The sequence below is a fragment of the Telopea speciosissima genome, chromosome 6, assembly GCF_018873765.1.
Source record: "Telopea speciosissima isolate NSW1024214 ecotype Mountain lineage chromosome 6, Tspe_v1, whole genome shotgun sequence".
NCBI classification, from domain to species: Eukaryota; Viridiplantae; Streptophyta; class Magnoliopsida; order Proteales; family Proteaceae; genus Telopea; species Telopea speciosissima.
Window position 1 is genome coordinate 59633730 of NC_057921.1, and position 22404 is coordinate 59656133.

Here is a 22404-nt window from a genome sequence, read left to right on the forward strand (position 1 = left end):
CTACTTTCCTAAGAAAAAATTCCCATAATACAAAAGGAAAAAGTTCTTTATAGGGTGAGTGTACTGCCCACATCTAGACAAGGGAGTGATCGAATTGAATGCCCTACCTCCCATGAAAGGTGAAAATCCCATCCCCATAATGTGAACGTACACGCTCTTATTGAATTGACAGAGCTGCACCGTACACGGGTTGTTACAACCTCCCGGAGCCTTCAATTCGGCCGGACATTGGCCAATTATATCAGCCGTACATTTAATCCCTCGGCAGCCACTGGTAATTGGTCTAAATTCCATGGGGATGTTAAATCCGTCAACGGGCGATATGTCATAGAAATCCATGTTGTTGTACCCGTTTACCGCATACTCAGCTAGGGTGTTCGGTGGTGAACCATAGTCTTGGCACTGAAGTAGTCCATTGCAGTCACCGGTCTGGCACTTTCCTCGTCCGTTCGTACCGAAGATGCAATTGGTTCGGCCCCAAATACGGCCATTTATTGTATCGGCAGGTACGGTGATGGTCCAGACCTGGCCCTGGTTGAGCTGCCTCCAACCACCTGGTGATGCGACGGCCCAGACTGTGTAGGGGCAATTGTTACTGATCTCAAAGCTGGTTGCCTGCGCGAAGATGAAGAGGACTGCAGAGAAAATAATGGAGATGTAGAGGTCTCTCTAGAGCAACATTTTTGTAACTGAGAGAATAAAAGATAGGAATCGAGTCGAGTCTTCCTACCTCACCTTCAGTCCTGTAGTGTCTAGCCGCCTGGCACTTCCTTGGCGCTAGGCTCCCTGTCCTGCCGTGGAGAGGAAAAGCTCGATTCTGAGCAAGGACTGAAGACCCAGGGTTGACTTGAGGAAGGACTGAGGTTTGTTTGTGGGTCATGATTCTTGCGTGTGGTCCTACGAGTTACTACACAAGCGGACAAAATTTTATCTTTAATTTCCGCGTCTTTTTTTTTTTTTTTTTTGGGTGGTGGTGGTGAAGCTTTAATTCCCGCGTCTGGAAGCAAAACAAGGGTGTAATCATAAAGTGGGTGGGGTTATCTAAACAGCAGCATCTACGTTCCAGGTACAAAAGTCATAGCTTGGGTTGGGGTAGCTAACAGCATCAACGTTCTAGATTCGCAAGTCATAGCTTTTGTACAATACTTTCATCTCATACTAGCGTTGCCCATTAGTGTTACCGTGTTAAGTATATAAATATAAGAGTTAGTCCAGTCAAGATTCAAGAACATGATCTGTTTACGCGTTTCTAACTTTCTGGGTTGTAAGGAAAATCTTTTCCTATCGAGTCGAACACCTTTTTTATTTTTTTCAACACGAAAATAATCCCAAACGAACAAGCAAACAAGGAAAACAAAATACAAGAAGGAGGTGGATCTTGTCCGAACAAGTTCTGTTGAGAAGAAGCTCCCAACGAAGCTAAGGTATCCGTCTTAGCGTTAGCCTCCTTGAGAGAGTGCACAAAGGAAATATCCCAAAAACAAGAACTAAGAGCTCTGTAATCTTTCACAATATGCTTGACTCGCCAAGGAATAGAAGATGAGACACCAGATAGAATGCGGGTGAGCAGGAGATTATCCAACACGTCTTGTCTTCTAAAAAAGTGGTCATACGGTTTGGCAATTGGTTCTAGATTTTCATCCTCTCAAATGCGGTGCAATGCACCACACCATGGTTTGAGGTATCGGATCGGATGGTATCGATCGAGATCAATCCCGATACTGATCTGATCCAGCTGTACGGACATGGGTAAAAATGTAAAAAAATGTAGTTTTTTTTTTTAAGAAAACAAAGAAAAAAGTGTCATATTTGCCCAAGTTTGGATGATCCCGATCCGTATTGATCGATCCAATCCTGATCCGATCCAACTGATGTTGAGATCACAAACCATGCACCACAATTAAGAATCCAACCGTAAAAACATGTGTGGTGGAAAGATAAAAAACAAAATGGTTTGGTTCTACCGAGGAAAGGAAAGAGACTATGGGCTAAGCCTAGCCCATCTTAACATTAAGGTAAGTCGTCACAAGCCTACTATTAAATATTAATTAGTACATTACTTGGTAAAAAAATATTAATGATTGATTTAGATAAATGACAAGTAACAGGGGCTTAGATACAATATTAATGTTTACGGTAAAAAATAGCTGGTAATCTTCCTCAATCTCTATTCATGTTATAATGGCAGTATAAGATTTAACAGGTATTTCATATAACAGTATTACAATGAGGGTCGATCCTAAACACTATCAAGAAGATTTGAGTGGATTATGTATTGTCACAAGTGAAATTCATCTTTGGATTTTTTTTCTGACAATTGGTATGGAATTGTGGATCTAGGGTTTTAGTTATCGGTATTGGATCGATCGATACGATGGATCAGTATCAGTATTGATCAACATCGATATTAATATCTGGCTGATATCAAATCAGTGATACAATACAAAAAGAGAATAAAATGGTCAAAAGATTACGTGTGTTCGAAAGAGGAACTTAATCCGGCATGTAGACACAGGGTTGCGTAAAATGATTGTCACACCATGAAAAGGTGAAAATCTCCAAGGATGCAATGGTCATTTCATTCGGCCTTGTATTTGAGCACAAAGCCTCTGCGCCGCACATAATCAAATAGGGTTCTCTTTCCCATATTTTTTTAAGGGGCGTTGTTCTCTGTGCCACAGCGCAGGCTTTGGCCAGGCACATGGGGGTGGGCGTAATGACCACCCTGCCCCTTGAGTGGCAGACACATGTGTCTGGGCACAGCCTACGCTATGGCACAGAGAATATTCTCCCTTTTTTTAATATTGCAATGGGAGAATAAATTACGAACACGGTTGAAGCTAGCAAGTAATAACAAACCTTAAAAAAAAAACAAAACAGTAACACATGAGATTTGCAGTTTTATTTAGGTAATATATTATGTCTTTGAGACCTGCAACTCAAAGATCTTATTTTTTCACACATAAACATAAACAGAAAGAGCAGAGGGTCATTAATTATGGGCAAAACACAACCCTGTAATTGCTATTACCAGTACAGGTAAACACTACCGTGCTTGTTCTATCGTCCTGTGGGTAACTGTAGGCATCTGGGCATCTAGCCTTGAAATATCTGGACTTATCGGTTGGCCGGCAGCTCCCAGAGTTGCAACAGTAATTATTCGTCTTGTACACGGTACACGGGTTGTTACATCCTCCCGGGGCCCGCAAATCGGCCGGACATTGGCCATTGACATCAGCCGTACATCTAATCTCTTTACATCCACCGTTCGTTGAACTAAAGTCCATAGGGATGTTAAATCCATCAACCAGGGAAATGTCATAGAAATCCAAGTTATTGTACTGGTTGAGCCCGTATTCGGCTAGGGTGTTTGGTGCTGAACCGTAGCCTTGGCACTGCAGATGCCCATTACAGTCACCGGTTTGGCAATGTCCTCGGCCGTTCCCATCGAAGTTGCAGTTGGTTCGGCCCCAAACACGGCCACCTGTCGTGCTGGCAGGCACGCTGATGGTCCAGACCTCACCCCGGTTAAGCTTTCTCCCACCACCTGGTGTAGCAGCAGCCCAGACTGTGTACCCGCAATTGTTCCTGATCTCAAAGTTGGCTGCCTGTGCGAAGGTGAAGAAGACTGCAGTGAAAATGATGGAGATGGAAGAAAGGTTTCTCGAGAGGACCATTTTTTTGTAACTAAGCGAGAGAGAGAGAGAGAGAGAGAGATGGCTTATGCTCGTTTACAGCTGAGGCATTTTGCCTAAACTTGGGGTGCTTTTACAGCAGGGGGAGTGAGTGAGTCTTGAGGAGTCTCATATCTTATCATATCAAACCCGTTGCCGCACTAGTTTGGAATGTGGATTTTTTCCTCCTTGGTGGAGGAAAACTTTTTTCTTTTATCATGGAAAAGTTGGAAATTCTATGTTTATTTCCACATGAATGGAGAAAACTGAAAAAATGGTGTCTGGATGAATTAAAATTGAATCGACAATTGGAAATATTTACAGTATCTTCCACGAATACTACCAACCAGGTACCCCTCTCCTGCCCTTTCATGTTAGGGGAGATGGATCATCAGCAAGTACCAACATGTGAGAGCCAATCACACATTAATTTTGTTTTCATAAAAACCCCTCCTCCCCTAGCGAAAATAGGACAGGTGGTTAACTCTCACATGTATATTCACCTGTTGAACCAAACTTCATGTTAAGCACCTGTTTGGCAGTTCTGGTTAATGTGTTGTGTCAAATGGTCCAGCATCTGATGACATTTAAGACACTTGGTTTAGTATCGGATACGATACAGGAAAAGCAAACTTTAGAATCCATCCATCCATTCGGTATATAAAAAGCCTAACGGATTAACCCCAACGGTTCAACTCAGATGGAAAAGTCAAACACTTAGACAATTAAGACGTCATGCTTGGGGCTTACCTCTTTGTAGAGTCCAAATCTTAAGATTCACAAAGATTATGAAGTCAATCTATCATACACATAATAGACATGACCTTTTTAGTCAGGGCATCTGAAACACCGTTCATAATTTTGCATGAAAAGATCAGCCCCCCTTGGTCTTTTTCGCCTTTCCTAGGGGTGCGCCAATCTTTTTGCACTGGGCGGTGTGAGCGCAAGTACATGCCGTGCCCAGTGATAGGTTAGCATTCCTTTTTTCTTTTTTTCTTTTTTAATAAAGAAAATATGCATGTAACAAAGGTTACGAGCCACATAAGAAGAAACTAGGTGCCCTTACCAGCACTCTAATCGTTTTGGAATAAAAGGGGATTTAGTGTGTTAAAAATTTTCTCGTAGTTGGATCTTTTACTGTTGAGCTGCCTGGCAAAATCGTGTTATCAAGAAACAACAAGACAAGGAATGACCCGCCTTACCCCTGCTCGAGCAAGGCACTCGGGCAGGGGTCTTGCCCGAGCAGGGTTAAGCGATCATTTCCCGCCTTACTGTGTCTCGGTAGCATGGTCCTATCGGGCAGCTCGGCAATAGAGGATTTGAATCCCAAATTTCTCTCTTAAGAGCCAATAATATTCTTCCCTCCATTTTCCTAACTGAAGGTTAGCGATGTAATTGAGCATCAATTGAGGGGTTTTGTTCATATTGCCCAATTATCCTTGGTGCCCTCATCTGAAGGACACCATTTCCACTCATTTGTCTTTGGCTTCAAAGCATTGTTATTTAGGACCTAATCCGAAACACATCCTTTTTTCAGTTCTCTATTTTCCTAATATGAATCTCTATCAGGCACTTCTTTCTTCTGCTGATACCTTTGTAGATCGGGCAAAGAACGATTATGTGTTAAACACTAAAAATTGGACACTACAAGAGGTAGTCACAAACTGAGTGAGCTTTTCTTGAGTTCCATGCTACTTCTGCTAATTGCCATGCAACAACGTTTGGATCTTATAATACGCTTGGTGTTGTTCTCAATTGGATAGTTCCACCGGTCAGTTACCATAAATCAATTGTGATATAGCATTAGGAATAGAATTTCAAAGGAAGAGAGGGGGAGTCTAGGTTTCATTTTCAGAGATCATAGGGGCCATCAAGTGGAGGTGGTCTCAATCTTAACTGAAATAGATTTCAGTCTATTCCTTTATTGACCGACCAAAAATAGAGTACAAACACATAGCAAGTGAAATAAAACTTTCCCTTGAATAAATTACGTACTCCAAAGATCCCTCATGTTTTGTGGGAACGCATTCGTCCATTGTTAGGTATTTACTTCAGGGATTTAATTCATGGTATCAACATCTTCTTTATTTATTTTTTGGGAAAATTTTACGGACACTCCCTAAAAGTATTTAATATCTTAGAAAATTACCATACTTGGTCAAAATGTCACAGACAACCCCTATTTTTATGAATTTATTTCAATTTAATCCACTCCGTTAGTCTCTGCAGTTAAGTGTCTGTTAATTTTTTTTAAATGGTAAAATTACCCTTACCACATGAAATCCCTATAATACCCTTAATGATAAATTAATGATTTTAAACATTTTTAGCAAAAGACAATTTTGCCCTTGTTTTTATTCAATACATTTTTTTTACCCCGTCACCACCCTCTCCAGTCTCTCCTCCTTCTCTCAGTTCCCATTTTTGACATCTCGGAGATCGATTCGTCGAGGAAGGTTTCTATTTCCTGGGGCCACGGGTTGTTGCCTGATGCAGGGCAACGGGATTTGAAGGGGGTTTCAATTTAGGACCAGAGAGAGTCGCCGGCAGAGTGGTCGAACCCCACCTCTGTGTTTTTCTTGCAATCGGAATAGTACACGTCGAAGAGTTTATGAAAGTTCGCTTCAGGGGTTCGATTCCACTAACCGAGAACCCCAAACAGAAAGAGAGATTTCGGGGGAGAGAGAGTGAGAAAAATCAGAGAGAGGATCATTCTTTAGAGAAGAGAGAGATTTCAGGAGAAACAAAAAGAAATCGAGAACAAAAGAAACAGAGTATCAAAAGAAAACACCTTCGCCGCTACTTCTGGATCCGCCTCAACTCCAGTTTTTGCCATGAACAAACAAACAAAAATCTACAAACCCTAACCCAAAAAAGAAAACCCAGAAACAAAAAGGAAAGAATTTCATTCTTCAATTTTTGCTACTGAAAAAAGAAACAGATTTCTCCTCTTCATCTTTTCGATTTTGCATCCTTCCTCATTCTTTCTCTCCTCCTCTGAGTAATTCTGTTGTTTTGATCTCCGACAAACCTGATCGGAATAATAATATCCATGTCTTTCTGTCTCTGTTTTCAGGTCTTGTGTTGGTGATAAGGTTTCGCAATTTCAATCCCTGGTTGCTGAAACCCTAATTCTCGTCGATGGTCGAGATTTTTCTGAAAATCAGCTGGCTTGCATTTTATTTTCTGATATGGCGTGCTCTTTCCGTAATGTTAGTTAATTCTGGAATAACTATTTAGCCTACTGATTCCGAGAAAGATAGAGATAGAGAAATGGAAGACAATCCCAATATCCAATTCTCTCTCTCTCTATAGCTCTGTAACGTCAAAATGGCAACCTTCCCCCTTGAGTGAAGTAGAAGCAGAAGAAGACAAAGAGGAGGATAGAGAGAGGATGTGAGAGGTGGGCATATGGGTTTGGGATGGAATCAACGTGGCTAAGGAAGGCTGAGGCAGACTGGTCGCCGGAGCCGGAGGAGCAGGTGACGGTTAGAAAATTGAAGAAGAGAGAGCAGAAGATATTAAATAACTAAAGGGTAAAATGGATATTTCACTTTTGGGTACTAACTGTGCTTAACGTTTGGGGTGTCTCTGATATTTTGATAAGTATGATAAATTTCTGAGATATTAAATACTTTTTGGAGGGGTTCGTGAAATTTTCTCTCTTTTTTTTTTTTTTTTTATCTATCCTATCTTACTGCTCAATATGATTTTAACTACAAATTACAAGAGATATCTAATTATTACCCAAGGAACTTCTTTCAATATGATTTGAGGAATCAGTATCGAATCGATTGGATCGATCAATTTATATCGATATCGGTGGAACCCATCGGTATTTAATTGATTGGATCGATCGACTTATTGCGAGATCGTGCCAAACCAGACTCGCTGCTGAACCTCCTCCGTCTGCGCCAGCTCTTTGCGTTCCCCGTTTCTCTAACTCTTAAAGCTTTGATTGACAGTTTGGCGTATTTATTCTGATATTTTGACTTCATCTTGGCAACATTCAAGCCATGTGAAATGAAGAATTTGAGATTTTGCATTTAAAGCAAGCACCACCACATATTAAACAAATTTCCTCTTGCACCACCCAACCCCCCAACTTTCATAGTAAACAATACCTTGGATTTTAAGGATATTCTCCATCTATTCATGCATGGAGTTGTCATCAAATGTAGAACACATAAGAATATAAGATAAAGGATAATTATATATGAAAATTGATATCATTTTTTTTTATTACCATTTTTACCTCCATAGTATAATGTAAGGGTACTGTTCCTTGTGCCGCAGCCTAGGTTGTGCTCAGGCACATAGGGGGTGGGCACAATGATCACCCTGCCCCCTTGCACAAGCTGCTCATGTGCTTAGGCGCAACTTGCACTACGGCACAGAGAACATTCTCCCTATAATATATTACTATTTTTACCCCTATAGTATAAAAAAATGATCAATTCTCTATTGTACAAACAAGGGTAAATTTGGCATAGTAACAAACTCAGTGTAACCATTTGTCATCACACAAAGCATAACCTTAAAATTTATTTGCTCAAAATAGTAAAGTAAAGAGGGGGAGGGGGGGGGGGGGTTAAGGTGAGGAACAAAAGGCTCAAAAAACTGAAACCTCGAAGCCTGGGTTCTACCGCACCAAGCTTCTACCAACTGCGCTAGCAAGTGTCCTTATTACAAGAACGATAATAACCAAAAGAGTTAACCTTAATAAAACAGTAATACATGACATTTTTTTGCAGGTTCTTTTTTTATTTAGGTAATATATATGTCTAATTGAGACCTGCAACTCAAAAGATCTGTTTTTTTCAGACGTAAAAAACAGTAGAAGCAGAGGGTCATTAATTATGGGCAAAACACAACCCTGTAATTGCTATTACCAGTACAGGTAAACACTACCGTGCTTGTTCTATCGTCCTGTGGGTAACTGTAGGCATCTGGGCATCTATCCTTGAAAAACCTTGACTTATCGGTTGGCCCGCAGCTCCCAGAGTTGCAACAGTAATTATCGGTCTTGTACACGGTACACGGGTTGTTACATCCTCCAGGGGCCCGCAAATCGGCTGGACATTGGCCATTGATATCAGCCGTACATCTAATATCTTTACATCCACCGTTGGTTGAACCAAAGTCCATAGGGATGTTAAATCCATCAACCAGCGAGATATCATAGAAATCCAAGTTATTGTACCCGTTGAGACCGTATTCGGCTAAGGTGTTTGGTGCTGAACCGTAGCCTTGGCACCGCAGAAGCCCGTTACAGTCACCGGTTTGGCAATGTCCGTGGCCGTTCCCATCGAAGTTGCAGTTGGTTCGGCCCCAAACACGTCCACCTTTCTGGCCGGCAGGGACGTTGAAGCTCCAGACCTGGCCATGGTTAAGCTGCATCCCACCACCTGGTGAAGCGGCGGCCCAGACTGTGTAGCCGCAGTTGTTCCTGACCTCAAAGTTACCTGCCTCTACGAAACTGAAGAGGACTAAACTGAAAATAATGGAGATGTAAAGGTTTCTCGAGAGGACCATTTTTGTAACTACTAGAGAGAGAGAGAGAGGCCTTGGGGTTCTTCCTTCCCTGACCCTCAAGACCTTAATGGCTTATGTTTGTTTGCAGCTTTTGCCTAAACTTGGGGTGCTTTTATAGCAGTGGGATTGAGTGAGTGGTGAGTTCGAGGTACTTGCAGAGGAGCTACTCTACACGTATACGTACTGGATGTATGCATCATGTTCTATCATATCTTACTATGCCAAGAAAAAATGAAAATGGATCAAATGCACGTACCAATTCGTGAACGTACAATCACATTTTAATTTTGTTTTCCTAAAAAGGAAATTTGACTGTCTACGTGGAAAAGTCTGCACATGCACGATGTTCTGAAAAAGGCATCCTTCATGTGAAGTTTTTGTTTTTGTGGAAAAGTCATTCATTTGAAGTTAACATTTTCAAAATAGTAAAGACACAATTTTTAAGACTTTATGTGAGGAAAACTGCACAGAGGCCGGCATGGCAATTTTTTTCCTTTTGCTTTTTTTGTTAGTGTAATTCCGGGCTTCCAAGTTCCAAATTCCTTCCATGGTTTTAATAATCGGTATTGGTATCACTTTTAATCGATACTGATCTGGATTAATCTGCATAGATAAATTTATTTTAGTTTTCTTTGAAAATTTTTACATTTTTAATTTTGTTTGTACCAATCCACCGATACCAATATGAATTGATCGATCTAACTAATCCAATACCGATTCCTCAAACCATGGTTCCTTCACATTGCGGCTCTCTCTCCCGGGGTTTCTTCCAAAAAATTTACCACAACAAATACACTCTCACATTCTAAGGTAATGAAATTCAATGCTCTTCACAGTAGAGAATTAAACTGAATAAAATATCAAAAGTTTTTTTATTTTTTATTTTTTATTTTTTATAACCCCTACTTTATCCTATTCTATGGGGGGAGGAGAGATGTGACGGACTTGAACCCAAGGCCTCTAATAGTAATGAGCTTTTCCACACACCACATGCTACTAGGCACATTTTCACATACATTATCATAGATTTAGCAATCTTTTCTTTTTCAAAATATTTTGGATGATTGGCCACGAATGTACAACAGGGGGATTGTCAAATATCCACCTTCCCATTAATCGATACTTAATGAACTCCACACTGCAACAAAAAATAAAAATAAAAATAAAAAAGAACTCCACACAAATGATACGTACGTTGTGGAGAGAAAGAGAGGCTTCAGTTTCTCTATGCATCAAAGAGTCGCAACAACTACCTAATACAGTTGGTGAGTTATGGTGCACTTCATGTCAATGTTCACTAGGAGGTTTCGAGTTCGAGTCTCTTGACTGGTACCTTCTTCCCTCCCTATTTCCCCAACCCCCCCCCCCCCAATAAAAAAGTAAATATATATATATAAAGCCCCCAATTCCCAAAACAGAAAAGAACTGCAATGTGAAATCATACGTGGCCCAAATCAAACTAAATCGATTTCTTATTGGTTTGGTTTCAGATTATGATAATATGGAACTGATTGAAAATAGACCACATCAAACTTTAATCCAAACTGATATAAGACCAATGAGAAACTGATACATGATAAATCAAACCAAATTTCAAATTGATAAAATATTGAACCTAATTCAAACCCATAGTGAAACCAACGGAGTTCGAACCTTACAAATATCATCACATGGAATTTATTATGGGTCAGAGTAGATTCCATTTGATTTACCATGGAGGGCTTTAGACAATAAATTGTACAAAGACATAATTCGGTTTGGTTTCGGAATCACTCCTTCTCACACTGAAATTAAAATCAACTAATCACCGATTGACACATGTTACAGTGGGCCATTGAGAAGAAGTGAGGCTTCTTTGTTTGTGCGTCATGCGTGGGCCAGAGATGACGTCGTCAAAAGCAAAAACACAAATCACATATGGGTGATGGAACAGTGAAAAGGCTCATTCATAACTTGTCCTACTATTAAGAAAATCATATCATAAATCCGGACCAACCTCGTTGCCGCCCTAGATTGAAATGAGTTATGCTTATTTCCACGTGAAGGTAGAAATTTTGAAAAGTCGTGTCTGGTGGACTATGAAGTCTTCACCGACAAATGAATATCAACTCAAGAGTATTCTTCTTCCAATGGATATAAGACTTCGTAGGATTGGGAAGTGGGAATATCCACAGCATCTTCTATTAGATTAAATCGATCTAAATAGGGATTTTGTCTCTATCCGTATCGATAAATGAATATTAAATCAAGAATATTCTTCTTCGAATGATTTATAAGACTTCGTAGGATTGGGAAGTAGGAATATCCACAACATCTTCTATTAGATTAAATCGATCTGAATAGGGATTTTGTCCTTATTTGGATCGACAAATGAATATCAAATCAAGAGTATTCTTCTACCAATGGTTATAAGACTTCATAGGGTTGGGAAGTGGGAATATCCACAGCATCTTCTGTTAGATTAAATCGATCCGAATAGGGATTTTGTACCTATTCGGATCGATTTAATTTAACATGTGGTATCAAAGTCTCCATAGATCCGTTCTTGAATCTATATGGATTCAAAATAATAGAACATATTAAGGGAATCGAAAATTTTTCGATTTGAATCAAGATTTTTAGGATTTTTTAAATTTTTCAAAAAACCCGTACAGACACGACTTACTGTTGGAATTTTTCTCCAGCAAAAATCGAAACAGATCACATAGGGGTGTAGAGCTCGGAGAGCTGAACATCTGGATGGGTGGATCGCCGTCGCCGGACGTGCTCTCACGCGCCGACGGTAGCGGCGAGTGGATCTCACTCTTCGGTTGGATTTATAAAAAAACGAAAAAAGAATTTTTGGGGTTTTGCTATCGTGCACCCCTAACAGTTATATAAGCTTGCTAACATGCGCCGTTGGGTCTGGTCGACCCGCTTCCCGACCCGATAACCCAAAAGGTTTACCCTGACCCGGTTGGACCAGAACTAAACCGTTTGGGTGGATCGGGTTTGATTCAGTATTGGTTTGGTTTGATTGAACCGGTTTGACCATTCGGACCGGTCAAACTATTACGGCCAACCATTTTTTGCTGCAAACTTTGACCGGGCTTTCTGGGGGCTACGAGACTCCGTTTGAGGTCCCCTTTTTTGTGTTGGTTCTGTTTTTCTATGCTCTACACAGTGGTGCCCTCTGTTTTGATCATATATGCACATTTTAAATATTTTTTGTATTTTATTGATGCATGCCCTTGTATGTAATTTATCGATTCGTTCTATTGGGAACCAAACCAATTTCTGACTTGTTGGAATACCTACCTTGATGAACAGAATCGTTGGATTTTGTATTAGTTTTAAGACATTAAAAACAGATATGCATATTTTAAATATTCTTGGTATTCTTTTGATGCATACCCTATTCTGGAATTTGTCGATTCGTTCCATTGGGAACCGAACTAATTTTCTGACTTGCTAGAATACCTACTTTGATGAACAATACTGTCGGCATATTTGTATTAATTTTGAGATATTTAAGCCCCTTGTCATAAATTATAAAATAACACAATTTGTTTAAGGATGTAAGTAATTTTGGAAAATCCCAAGAGAGGGTTCCATAGGTTCGACAGGATGCAGCCGCCAAAGCGACCTTCCTTGTTAGATTTGTGAAACACCGGTCTCATACAGTTAAGGGATGTCCTTCAACTCTGATGTGTGGTCATACACCCAAAGGTGGTGATCATGTATTGGTACTTGAAGGGGATACATATACAGTATGCATGAGAATATACTGACCCTAGAATTCTGCACACCAAAAGGTGGTGGATTTTGAAAGTTGAGTTGTATTCCCATGGCCACTAGTATGTAGGGATTTTTTACAATTGCATGTTGGGAATTTAGCCCAAAGGTATTTTCACAATGATGTGTGTAAAATTCTCATTAGCTTATAAGGTTTCAAGCTGTACTTGCATCATGCTGATTATTGTACTGTTCATTGTTTAAATTTTCAGTCACCTTTTTCTGTCAATAATAACATGGTCACTATTGAGATTTTTACTGGGTCAAATTTTAAGACATGGAAAGAGGACATTATGTTTGTCATGAAGACGGCAAATGTGCATACGTCATTTGTTATAGATAAATCAATGGACCTAACAGCTGATAGTACTGAGGATGAAAAATCTGGGCATTCTGTAAGAGAAAAGAGTAATCACTTAGCTGTACTATCTATAAAGAGATCGATACCGGAACACCTTAAGAGTGGTCTACCTGATAAATGTACTGCCAGGGAATTGCTGGATGAAATCTTCAAGAGATACCAAGTTTCATCGAATGTTGAGATTGAAAGACTTCTGCAAGGGCTATTTAATATGGAATATCATGGTTCTGGGGGTGTTAGGGATTATATTGTTTGGATGATTGACTATCAAACCAAAACCAAAGCCTTGAATATTGCTCTTCATGATGCCTTGATTGTTCATCAAGTTCTTAATACCCTACCTTCTGATTTTGACATCATCAAAATCAACTACCTTTCCCAGGATGGTGTCTGGAGTATCGATGACCTTATTTCTAGGGCTGTATCTGAGAAAGAGAAACTACTTATTATTTTCAAATCCCATGAGAATGAAAAGTCTAAAAACCATACTCATAAGTCTGTCAAAAAAGAGTGCGATCGAATTAACAATTTGGGACCCAAGAAAGACTCTTTCAAAAAAGAGAGTGATCGCTTCTTCTTTTGCAAGAAGAAGGGTCACATAAAGAAGGACTGCAACAAATACAAGACTTGGTTATCAAAACTCAGGCCATCAGGTAACGATTCTTTGGCTTTTGTTTGTGAATCCAATCTATCATAAGCCTCATCCAATACTTAGAGGCTAGACGGCAGGGCAACTAACTAAGTTACTTTTACCATATAGGGATTCATAAATCGAAAGATGCCAAATCAGGATGAATCAAGGCTTGTCATAGGGAACGATGGATATGATTGACGTAAAGTTCGTGGGAGATATCATTTTATTACCAGTTTCTAGTTTTAATTTGACTATAAAGAATATTTTTTATGTACCATCCTTCAGGCGAAATTTAATTTCGATTTCAGTGTTGGACATTAGTAGTTACCATTTTGAAATAAAGAACAGTATGATAAATTTGTTTCAAATAAAGTTGGCTCCGGCATTAAGTCCAATGGATTGTATATACTGTGTTTATCTCCCAATGATATCTACGCTTTCTATAATGTTGAAAACGTTGTTTCCAAAAGACCCTTACCTAAAGAACAGTCTTTCACATTGTGGCATAAGATGTTAGGTCATATTTCTAAGGCAAGAGTGGAAAGGCTAATAAAGTCGGACATCCTACCTACTCTCGAAAGTGATCTAGAAACTTATGTAGACTATTGTAAGGGAAAGATGACCAAGATAAAGAAGAAAACTATAGTCCGTAGTTCTGACCTCGTTCTGACCTATTGGAGGTCATTCACACTGACATTAGTAGTCCCTATTCAGCCACATTGTGTAGAAATTTTTATTTCATCATTTTTATAGACGACTATTCCCAATAATGGCTATCTGTTCTTAATTAAAGAAAAGTTTGAATCTCTTGACATGTTCAAGATTTTTAGGACTAAAATTGAGAAACAGTTGGGCAAAGTTATTAAAATTATTAAATCCGATCGTAGGGGTTAGTATTATGGCAGACATGACGATGCTGGACAACTTAAGGGCCTGTTTGCTAAATACCTAGAGGACTCTGAGATAGTTGGTCAGTTAACTATGTCAGGAAGTCCTGAGCAAAATGGTATCGCCGAAAGGCATAATTGCACTAGTGAAGAGCATGGTTAGTAAGACAAATTCACATAAGTTCTTATGGGAGAAGTTTTTGAAAACTATTCCTTGTATCCTTAACCATGTAGTTACTAAATCCAGAAACCATCTTAGAGTTTGGGGGTGTCCTGCAAAAGTAAAACTATATTTTTTGACTTTGAACAAGTTGGATCCTAGGACTACTCGTTACTATTTTGTAAGCTACCCAGATCATTCGAAGGGATATAAATATTATAATCCCTGCAGAGGCACTAGGATTGTGGACTCATAGACAGTGAAGTTTCTGAAATTTGATGTGGCCGAAAAGAATGATTGTTCTTAGACTATTCAAGATAGCGACATGGTTGGTACATTAGTACCTATTCTTCTACCTATTCAGACGGATGTGGGGCATACTAGGCCATTCGTTACACCTGCTGGAGTTCAGGATCCTGATATTTATACGGTCCTTAACATTTATGTAGTACCTAATGAGATTCCTCTTAATCAGGATGCGGTTGAGGATCCTATCATTGATGCAGTTCCAGCTGAGATTTCTCAGATTCAGGGTGAGGTAGTGGTAGCACCATTACAGAAATCCGTCAGGGAGAGAAATTTAGTTATACCATCTATCTATGAGGTCTATCTGGAAGAACATGACTACGATATAGGTTGTGTGGTTGATCCAGATACTTATTTGGGCGTTGTTTCTAGTCCTCAGTTAGATTTGTGGTTTGATGTAATGAGAGATGAGGTGAAATCGATAAAACATAATGATGTTTGGGAGCTTATTGAATTAAACCTGATGGTCTTGGGGTGGATGGTTCAGACCATCTTGCGTGGACTCAAGAAGTTTATTTACGATCTCAAACAAGCTTCTAGGCAGTGGTATTTGAAGTTCGACAGTGTCGTGACTTCATTCGATTTTGTGGAAAACAAAGTGAATCAGTGTATATATCACAAGGTCAGTAGGAGCAAATTCTGTTTTCTCGTATTTTATATGGATGACATCCTGCTTGCTAGCAGTGACCTAGGGATGTTGCATAAATGAAAGTAACTATTATCTAGGAAATTTGACATGAAGGACCTTGGTGAGGTTTCTTTTGTCCTTGGCATTGAGATCCATAGGGATCGTTCTCACTGTTTACTAAGTTTTTCTCAAAGGGCTTATGTTGATCGTATTCAGGAGAGGTTCAGTATGCTAGATTGCAAACCTGGGAATGTTCCTGTTCTCAAACTGAGCTTGTAAGTACCGTGGTCCTCGGGATGAGGGTTCCTCAGCCTTATGGAGACAAAGATTGGGTTCGATGAATAACGGTGTATCGTTCCGATATATCATCATGGGGATTGGGATCATGCTTTATAAAGGAATGGAGTCGCCACCTAGGATTAGGGCCTAGGACCCAATGGGTGTAGCCCCATCCGGGGTTAGCGGAAAGGGCTACGTGATTCTATATGGTATGGTCAGAGATTCAAGGTAAGTAGTCAGGTTACGAGGGTGGGAAGGTGTTAGGCACCCACCTCGCCCGGATAAATTGGTCTTTCTACTAGATGCTGGTTTTTGAATATTCTCCCTCGATAATATATCTTATACTAACATGTAAGGCTAAATTATGATACACTAATCTTGACAAAGGAAGAGAAAATCATCTATTATGTACACTAAACGAGTTGCTTTAATTGTCTACATTATGCCAAAAATAATGAAAGGAAAAGAGACAGATACCTGTCTAGAAATGCAAGAAATAAATGAAAATGCACCGATGGCGAAATATGTGATGTCCCATGGCTCAGGTGGAGACGGACGATCGGCTTGTCTCTCTCTTGTCGGACAGAATGAGGCTATACGAGATGAGTTTTGTCACTCAGACTTCGGAAAGAGTAACGGCTATATAAGAGATTCTCGTTATCTGTATACAGACAGAATAACGGCTGTAAAGGGGGTTTTTTGTTATCCGTACACTGACGAGATAACAATACCCAAGAGCAGAATCGCTCTATGCTTGGATGGGTAATCAAAGGATCTACCCAAGTTGAAGAACTCCACTCACTCACATACTCAAGAGGGAAAGACGGAGGAAAAGAGGGTGAAAAGGGGGCATAACAAGCCCTGGAGGGTCTCCTTACCCGAGAAAAGCTTGAGAAATGAAGGGGGAAGACCCTCCTATTTATAGGGAGGGGTCCCCTTTCTCTCTTGGCTAGATAAGTCCTCCACGGCGCCGTGGGTGACGTCAGCAGGCTGATGTCACACCCCCTCATAGCGCCGTGGAAATCCGGTACACATCCCCACGGTGTCGTGGGAAGGCGTCCACGGCGCTGTGGGAGCGCGGTGCCATTTTTCCTTATTTTTTGGATTTTTGGCTCCCTTCTGACTCTTCAGGAAATTTTTGGGACTACCGTGGTGGGGGAGGGTGAGCAGTACCTCCTTCAGCATTTGATAAAAGGGTCTTATAAGTCATTTTAAGGATGTTACGGTGATTTGGTTTATATGTAGGGACAAGAGTCCTTCTTGAGAGAGATACCGATGTTTGTCCGTGTCTTGTTGTCATCATCGCCGGGGGGTGACAAAATTCAGTGTCTACAGAGCTCGACACAGTGCCCGAAAAATGAAGCTGAGAAAGATGACATAATGAGGTGCCTTATGCTAGCGCACTAGGTAATTAATATCATGTATGCTCAGGTCTGTACCAGATCGGATATTACCTTTGTGACGGGTCTTCTTGGAAAATATCAGTCAGATCCTAGTCTTAGCCACTGGGTTGCTGCCAAGAAAGTATTACGGTAATTGAAAGGGACAAAAGATTATATGTAACATAAAGACACATTCCTAAACTCAAGCTAGTGGGTCATACAGATTCCGACCTTGCTAGCTGTGAGAATGATAGGAGATCCATATCTGGTTATGTTTTCCTGATGACAGGAAGGATAGTATTATGGGACAGTACAAAATAGACATTGGTAACCACATTGACTATACAGATAAAGTTTGTAGCATGCCATGGGACTGCTTCTCAAGTTATTTGACTCAGGAATCTCATAAACTAGTTGACCATTTTAGATTTTGTGGATAGACCCATCCAGATATATAGTAATAACAGTTTTGTTGTGTTGTTTATACACAACAATAAAGAACTTAGAGGGTCTAAGGACATGAAAGGCAAGTGTTTGACCATAAAGGAGACAGTAAAGAAAGGTGACATTGCAGTAGAGCATATTGGTACAGATGATATGGTTATAGATCCCCTAACCTAAGGTCTTCGCCCTTGTGTTTTGAAAGACATGTCATAAGCATGGGTTTAGGTGCATCATAGGATGTGGTTGGTTAGTGGGAGTTGTTTTGCTCCATTGTAAAATGAAGTTTATTTTCATCTGTAATTTTTACCGTGTGGTAAATATTGGCTTATATGTATCAGTTGTCATTACATGCAAAATTCTTTTGAACACTTGGGTGTTTCATTTATTGACATGATGTATATATATATGGTTTTAAAGACTTAAAGAATGTGTTAACCTCAAGCAAGGTTGGGGCATTAAGTTATTAGCCTAAAGGTATGTCTTGTAACACATAAAGTAAAACTCGAGTTATTCAAGATGAGACATACAGATTCGTTAGAATCATTAAGATTATTTCTCTAGTGAGCCTGTGCCACTTAAAGAAGATAAATTTTGAACTGACAAATTGATAATACATAAGGAATCACTATGTGAGTATTATCCCATTACCACACTACCACATGACATCCTTGTTAGTAGAGTTGCGGGCTCTCGTGACCATGGAAGGCTCTGTGTCGCTTGATCATAGATGCAATTACCGCCATGATTCGGTATCTAAAACTCAATGGGATAGGATTGACTTTCTAATATGACCTCTAGACCAATTTATTTTAAAAATTGTGCACATAAAGTTTTCTTAAAGAGTTGTTAGCCTGTGATTTGTTTTGGTCAAAACTGTTTTTAAATCCTTTTTAAAAAGTAAGAAATTTAATGTAAGTCCAAGTGAGAGAATGTTAGAATTTTAGTTCTAATATAATTCCATATGGACATAATTAAATTTCTAAACCAGACTAATTAGGGTTTTGGTCTAATAAAATGGGATCATTAAGTTATATTAGAAGTCTAATGTGGACTGGCTTAGTGTGGGCCAGATAGATTCCTATTGGGACTGTGATGAGTCAGACCCTATAGGGATTACTATATAAGGAGGAGCTAGGTCCCCCCTCTACCCAACACAACTTATTATTCTCAATTGCTATTGAAGAGTGCATTCTTGTAAGAGAGGGAGATATTCAGTGTTCGTCGTCCCTGCGCATTCGGTATTCTCATCAAGCCAGTTACTTTGGGAATAGAGGGGAAGCACCTAGATCTTATTCTTTATTTTTCGCTGCGATCATCATCACTATGGATGCGAAACAAGGTTAGTGGCTCTATCTCTGTTTCTATTATTTATTTGGTTGTGTTCTTGAACGTCCTATGGAGATCCTGGCTTTTGGGATTTTGTCCTTATTCGGATCGATTTAATCTAACATCTTCCACAAATGCTACCACCTCGGATACCCCTACTGCCCTTTCCTGTATGTTAGGCACCTATTTGGCAGTTTTTGGAGTGTTAAATGTGCTTGGAATTTTCTTCACACCATGGGATATTGGGATCAGCATTTGATGAAATTTAAGACAATTAATTGGTTTACTATTGGAGTATGACACACGGAAAAGTAGAGTTGAGATCCCCTGCATAAGGGTATCAAAACCAAATCAAAATCGTTTATTGAAACTAAATCGAATCGTTTAAATCAAAATCAACAGGCTGTTTAGTTAAATGGTTCGCTCTATAGTTTTAAAAATAACATTGTTTATTTAATCAATTTGGTTCGATTTAAATCGATTAATCTAATGATTTCAAATTGTATAATCCAATTAAAATTGATTATAACCTAACCGTCTAAGAGTTTAAAAACCTCAGTTTCATGGGAGTTATTGATTCGTACTGTTTTGTGCTTCTAGGTCTCTGTATTTTGAAGCTCTAACCATGGTTTCCGTTGTTCCTATTTCATTCTTAATTTTTATATGCGTCTTCATTAATGCACTGCCAAAGGCCCCCATTCTCTATTAAAAAATGCAGCAGGTAACTAGTGTAAATTAGACTTAGTAAATGGTTTATGAAACCATCTAGTAATCGTCTAACCGAAACCATTTACCAAACAGTCCAGGTTTTGATTATGAGACCATTTAGCTAAATGGTCTGGTTACGGCTTTTACCTTCAAGCAGTCAAAACTGAACCGAATCGAACCGTTTAACCAAAACCAGACTGTTTAACACCCTGACCCTGCAAGCTACACCTATGTTCACGTGCATGTACACCTCAGGTGTCAATAAACACCTATCACACTTATTGATATTAAAAGGGCGAAAAGGGTATTTAAAGAAAGGGAGGAATTTTTCTGCATGGGTCGCAGGGGTCACGGCTAAGGGTGTCAAAATGAAACCGAAATCGAATACCAAAATTGAAACCGACCATTTATGATCGAACAGAATCGGACCGCAAAAAAATGGTGCGATTCTGATTTCACATGTTCTCTATCTGGTTCGGTTCGGTTCAGAACCGGATAACCGTCGGTTAACCGCCAATTTTGAACCGAATAGAATCCAAGAGTCCATAACTAATGTATAATACCCATGGAGGGTTAGCTTGTTCAGTATAAGTACCAACTTATGATTTCTTCATTTATCTTTTATTACACTTAAGAAATTAACAAGAAAAATTTACATTCACTTTGCATAACAGGGAGGTGTTGGAATCTCTGGCGCAGAAAATTCTAATGGGTGGAGAGGGGAACATCTAAGCTCATCTTTGTTGCGTTGGAACTCTTAGAAGAAGCTAAAGAATGCAAATTAAAGTGACGTGGATGCATCTTTGTAGAATGTCTATGGTTAATTATGGACTGTTGGAACTATAATGGAGCTTGGAAGCATAACATTATAGAATATTAGATTATTCATTCATTTTTCCTTGGGGATAATTCTGATGATTAGTACTTCTTTTGTTTGCTTGATTTTGGTAGTGTTGGAAACCTTATGGAATTATCTTTTGAACAAGATCAAGATCTTTTATTTAATGCTTGGTGTTAATTTTTGATAGGGTTCTATGTTGATTGGTTATATTCTGATTTGTTTATGAAATGGGTTAATTGAATTAAAGGGTACAAAAGTAGAAGGTTGAGCATTAATTATAAAGTTTTGTTAGTGATATTTTGATTTGTTAATTATATTCTAATTTGTTTTTGAAATATACAATTTCTCCCACATAACAAGGAAATGGATGATAGAATTAAATGGTACAAAGTTGAAACAAGATGTGAACTGGTATGACAAACGGCATGTAAACCGGTTGTTAGCCGTATAATAAAAATCGAATGGAAACCGCAAAAATCGCACTGCATATAAAACGATTTTGATTTTGGGTGATTTTTATCCGGTGCGGTTTTGATTTCTACCTTGCAAAATGTGCACTGAACCGGAACCGCACCATATAATCAAAACTACACCGTTTGACACCCTTAGTCACGGCCGTCACGCCCACGTACAATAGGAGCCGGAATGATCGTCATGCCCCCATGTATGGTAGAAATTCCACCCCCTTTTATGCCACCGCGTGCGACGTGACCTCTGCATCCAAAAAATGATGCCGCTTAAAGAAATAAAAGGAATAGGTATTAGCACATGAAATGAGACTTGGCTTTCCTCCAACCGTGGCGAAAGCTGGAGGATCCAGCCCAACCAAAACAGGGGGGTTTGGTCATTCCATAGAGTGGGATCCATCGATGAAATGACCCAAATGCCCCTATTTTGGCTAGGCCAGATCTTCCAGCTCCCGCCACGGCTGGAGGAGAGCCGAATTCCATGAAATGTATATTCAGGTGAACATACGTGTAAAGGATCTGAACTCGAAAAAGAAAACTTTAAAGTGTACTACCTATTCAGGATGTCAGCAAATCAACTAGATTGAATATCCAATAGATTTGAATCGGTTGGTCCAGTAAAAAAGACTAATTCACATTAAATCAGACCAACACACATTCAATCATTGCACATAATAATGCAGGGTGTTTTCAAAGCACAAATTATTTAGCTCGGAAAAATGGGAGAGAGCCCTAAAATCTATTGACTGTTAAGGTTAGAAAGCATAATAGGAGAAAGCCTTGTTTATGAAGTCTAAGAAATGCTCGCATATGGTATGTAGGAAAATTAGTTATTCACCCCTTTTGTAAGAATTCTTCACCCAAGTTACCCTGTAAAATTGGTGAGCCCAAGCATGTTTTAATAGGTTGAGGACTTGAGATCACATTAAGCAAACAATTGTAAAGGTTCATTTCCTCATTTTGTTTTTTTTTTTTTTTTTTTTTTGGGGGGGGGGGGG

The 22404-nt window shown here is 39.4% G+C and overlaps 2 protein-coding genes, 1 long non-coding RNA gene and 1 pseudogene across 3 annotated transcripts; 1 reads left to right on the plus strand and 3 right to left on the minus strand.

The window, feature by feature from the left end:
* Positions 1 to 681, minus strand: LOC122666005 (annotated as a pseudogene).
* A 2192-nt stretch (positions 682 to 2873) lies between these two features.
* LOC122664852 (protein P21-like) lies at positions 2874 to 3698 on the minus strand. Its single transcript, XM_043860880.1, has one exon. It carries the CDS (start codon positions 3675 to 3677, stop codon positions 2997 to 2999), a length of 681 nt encoding a protein of 226 aa, XP_043716815.1. The 5' UTR covers positions 3678 to 3698; the 3' UTR covers positions 2874 to 2996.
* Positions 3699 to 6100: 2402 nt separating this feature from the next.
* Positions 6101 to 22322, plus strand: LOC122664855. The gene is made up of 4 exons (XR_006333384.1): positions 6101 to 6190; positions 10514 to 10520; positions 15410 to 15416; positions 22312 to 22322. It is a non-coding gene; the product is annotated as an uncharacterized LOC122664855 (long non-coding RNA).
* On the minus strand, positions 8499 to 9254 carry LOC122664853 (protein P21-like). The gene has a single exon (XM_043860881.1). It carries the CDS (start codon positions 9207 to 9209, stop codon positions 8532 to 8534), a length of 678 nt encoding a protein of 225 aa, XP_043716816.1. The 5' UTR covers positions 9210 to 9254; the 3' UTR covers positions 8499 to 8531.
* Positions 22323 to 22404: the final 82 nt, after the last annotated feature.

Coding starts and splice junctions, on each gene's coding strand:
- LOC122664853 (XM_043860881.1), bottom strand. CDS start 9,209: ATGGTCCTCTCGAGAAACCTTTACATCTCCATTATTTTCAGTTTAGTC.
- LOC122664852 (XM_043860880.1), bottom strand. CDS start 3,677: ATGGTCCTCTCGAGAAACCTTTCTTCCATCTCCATCATTTTCACTGCA.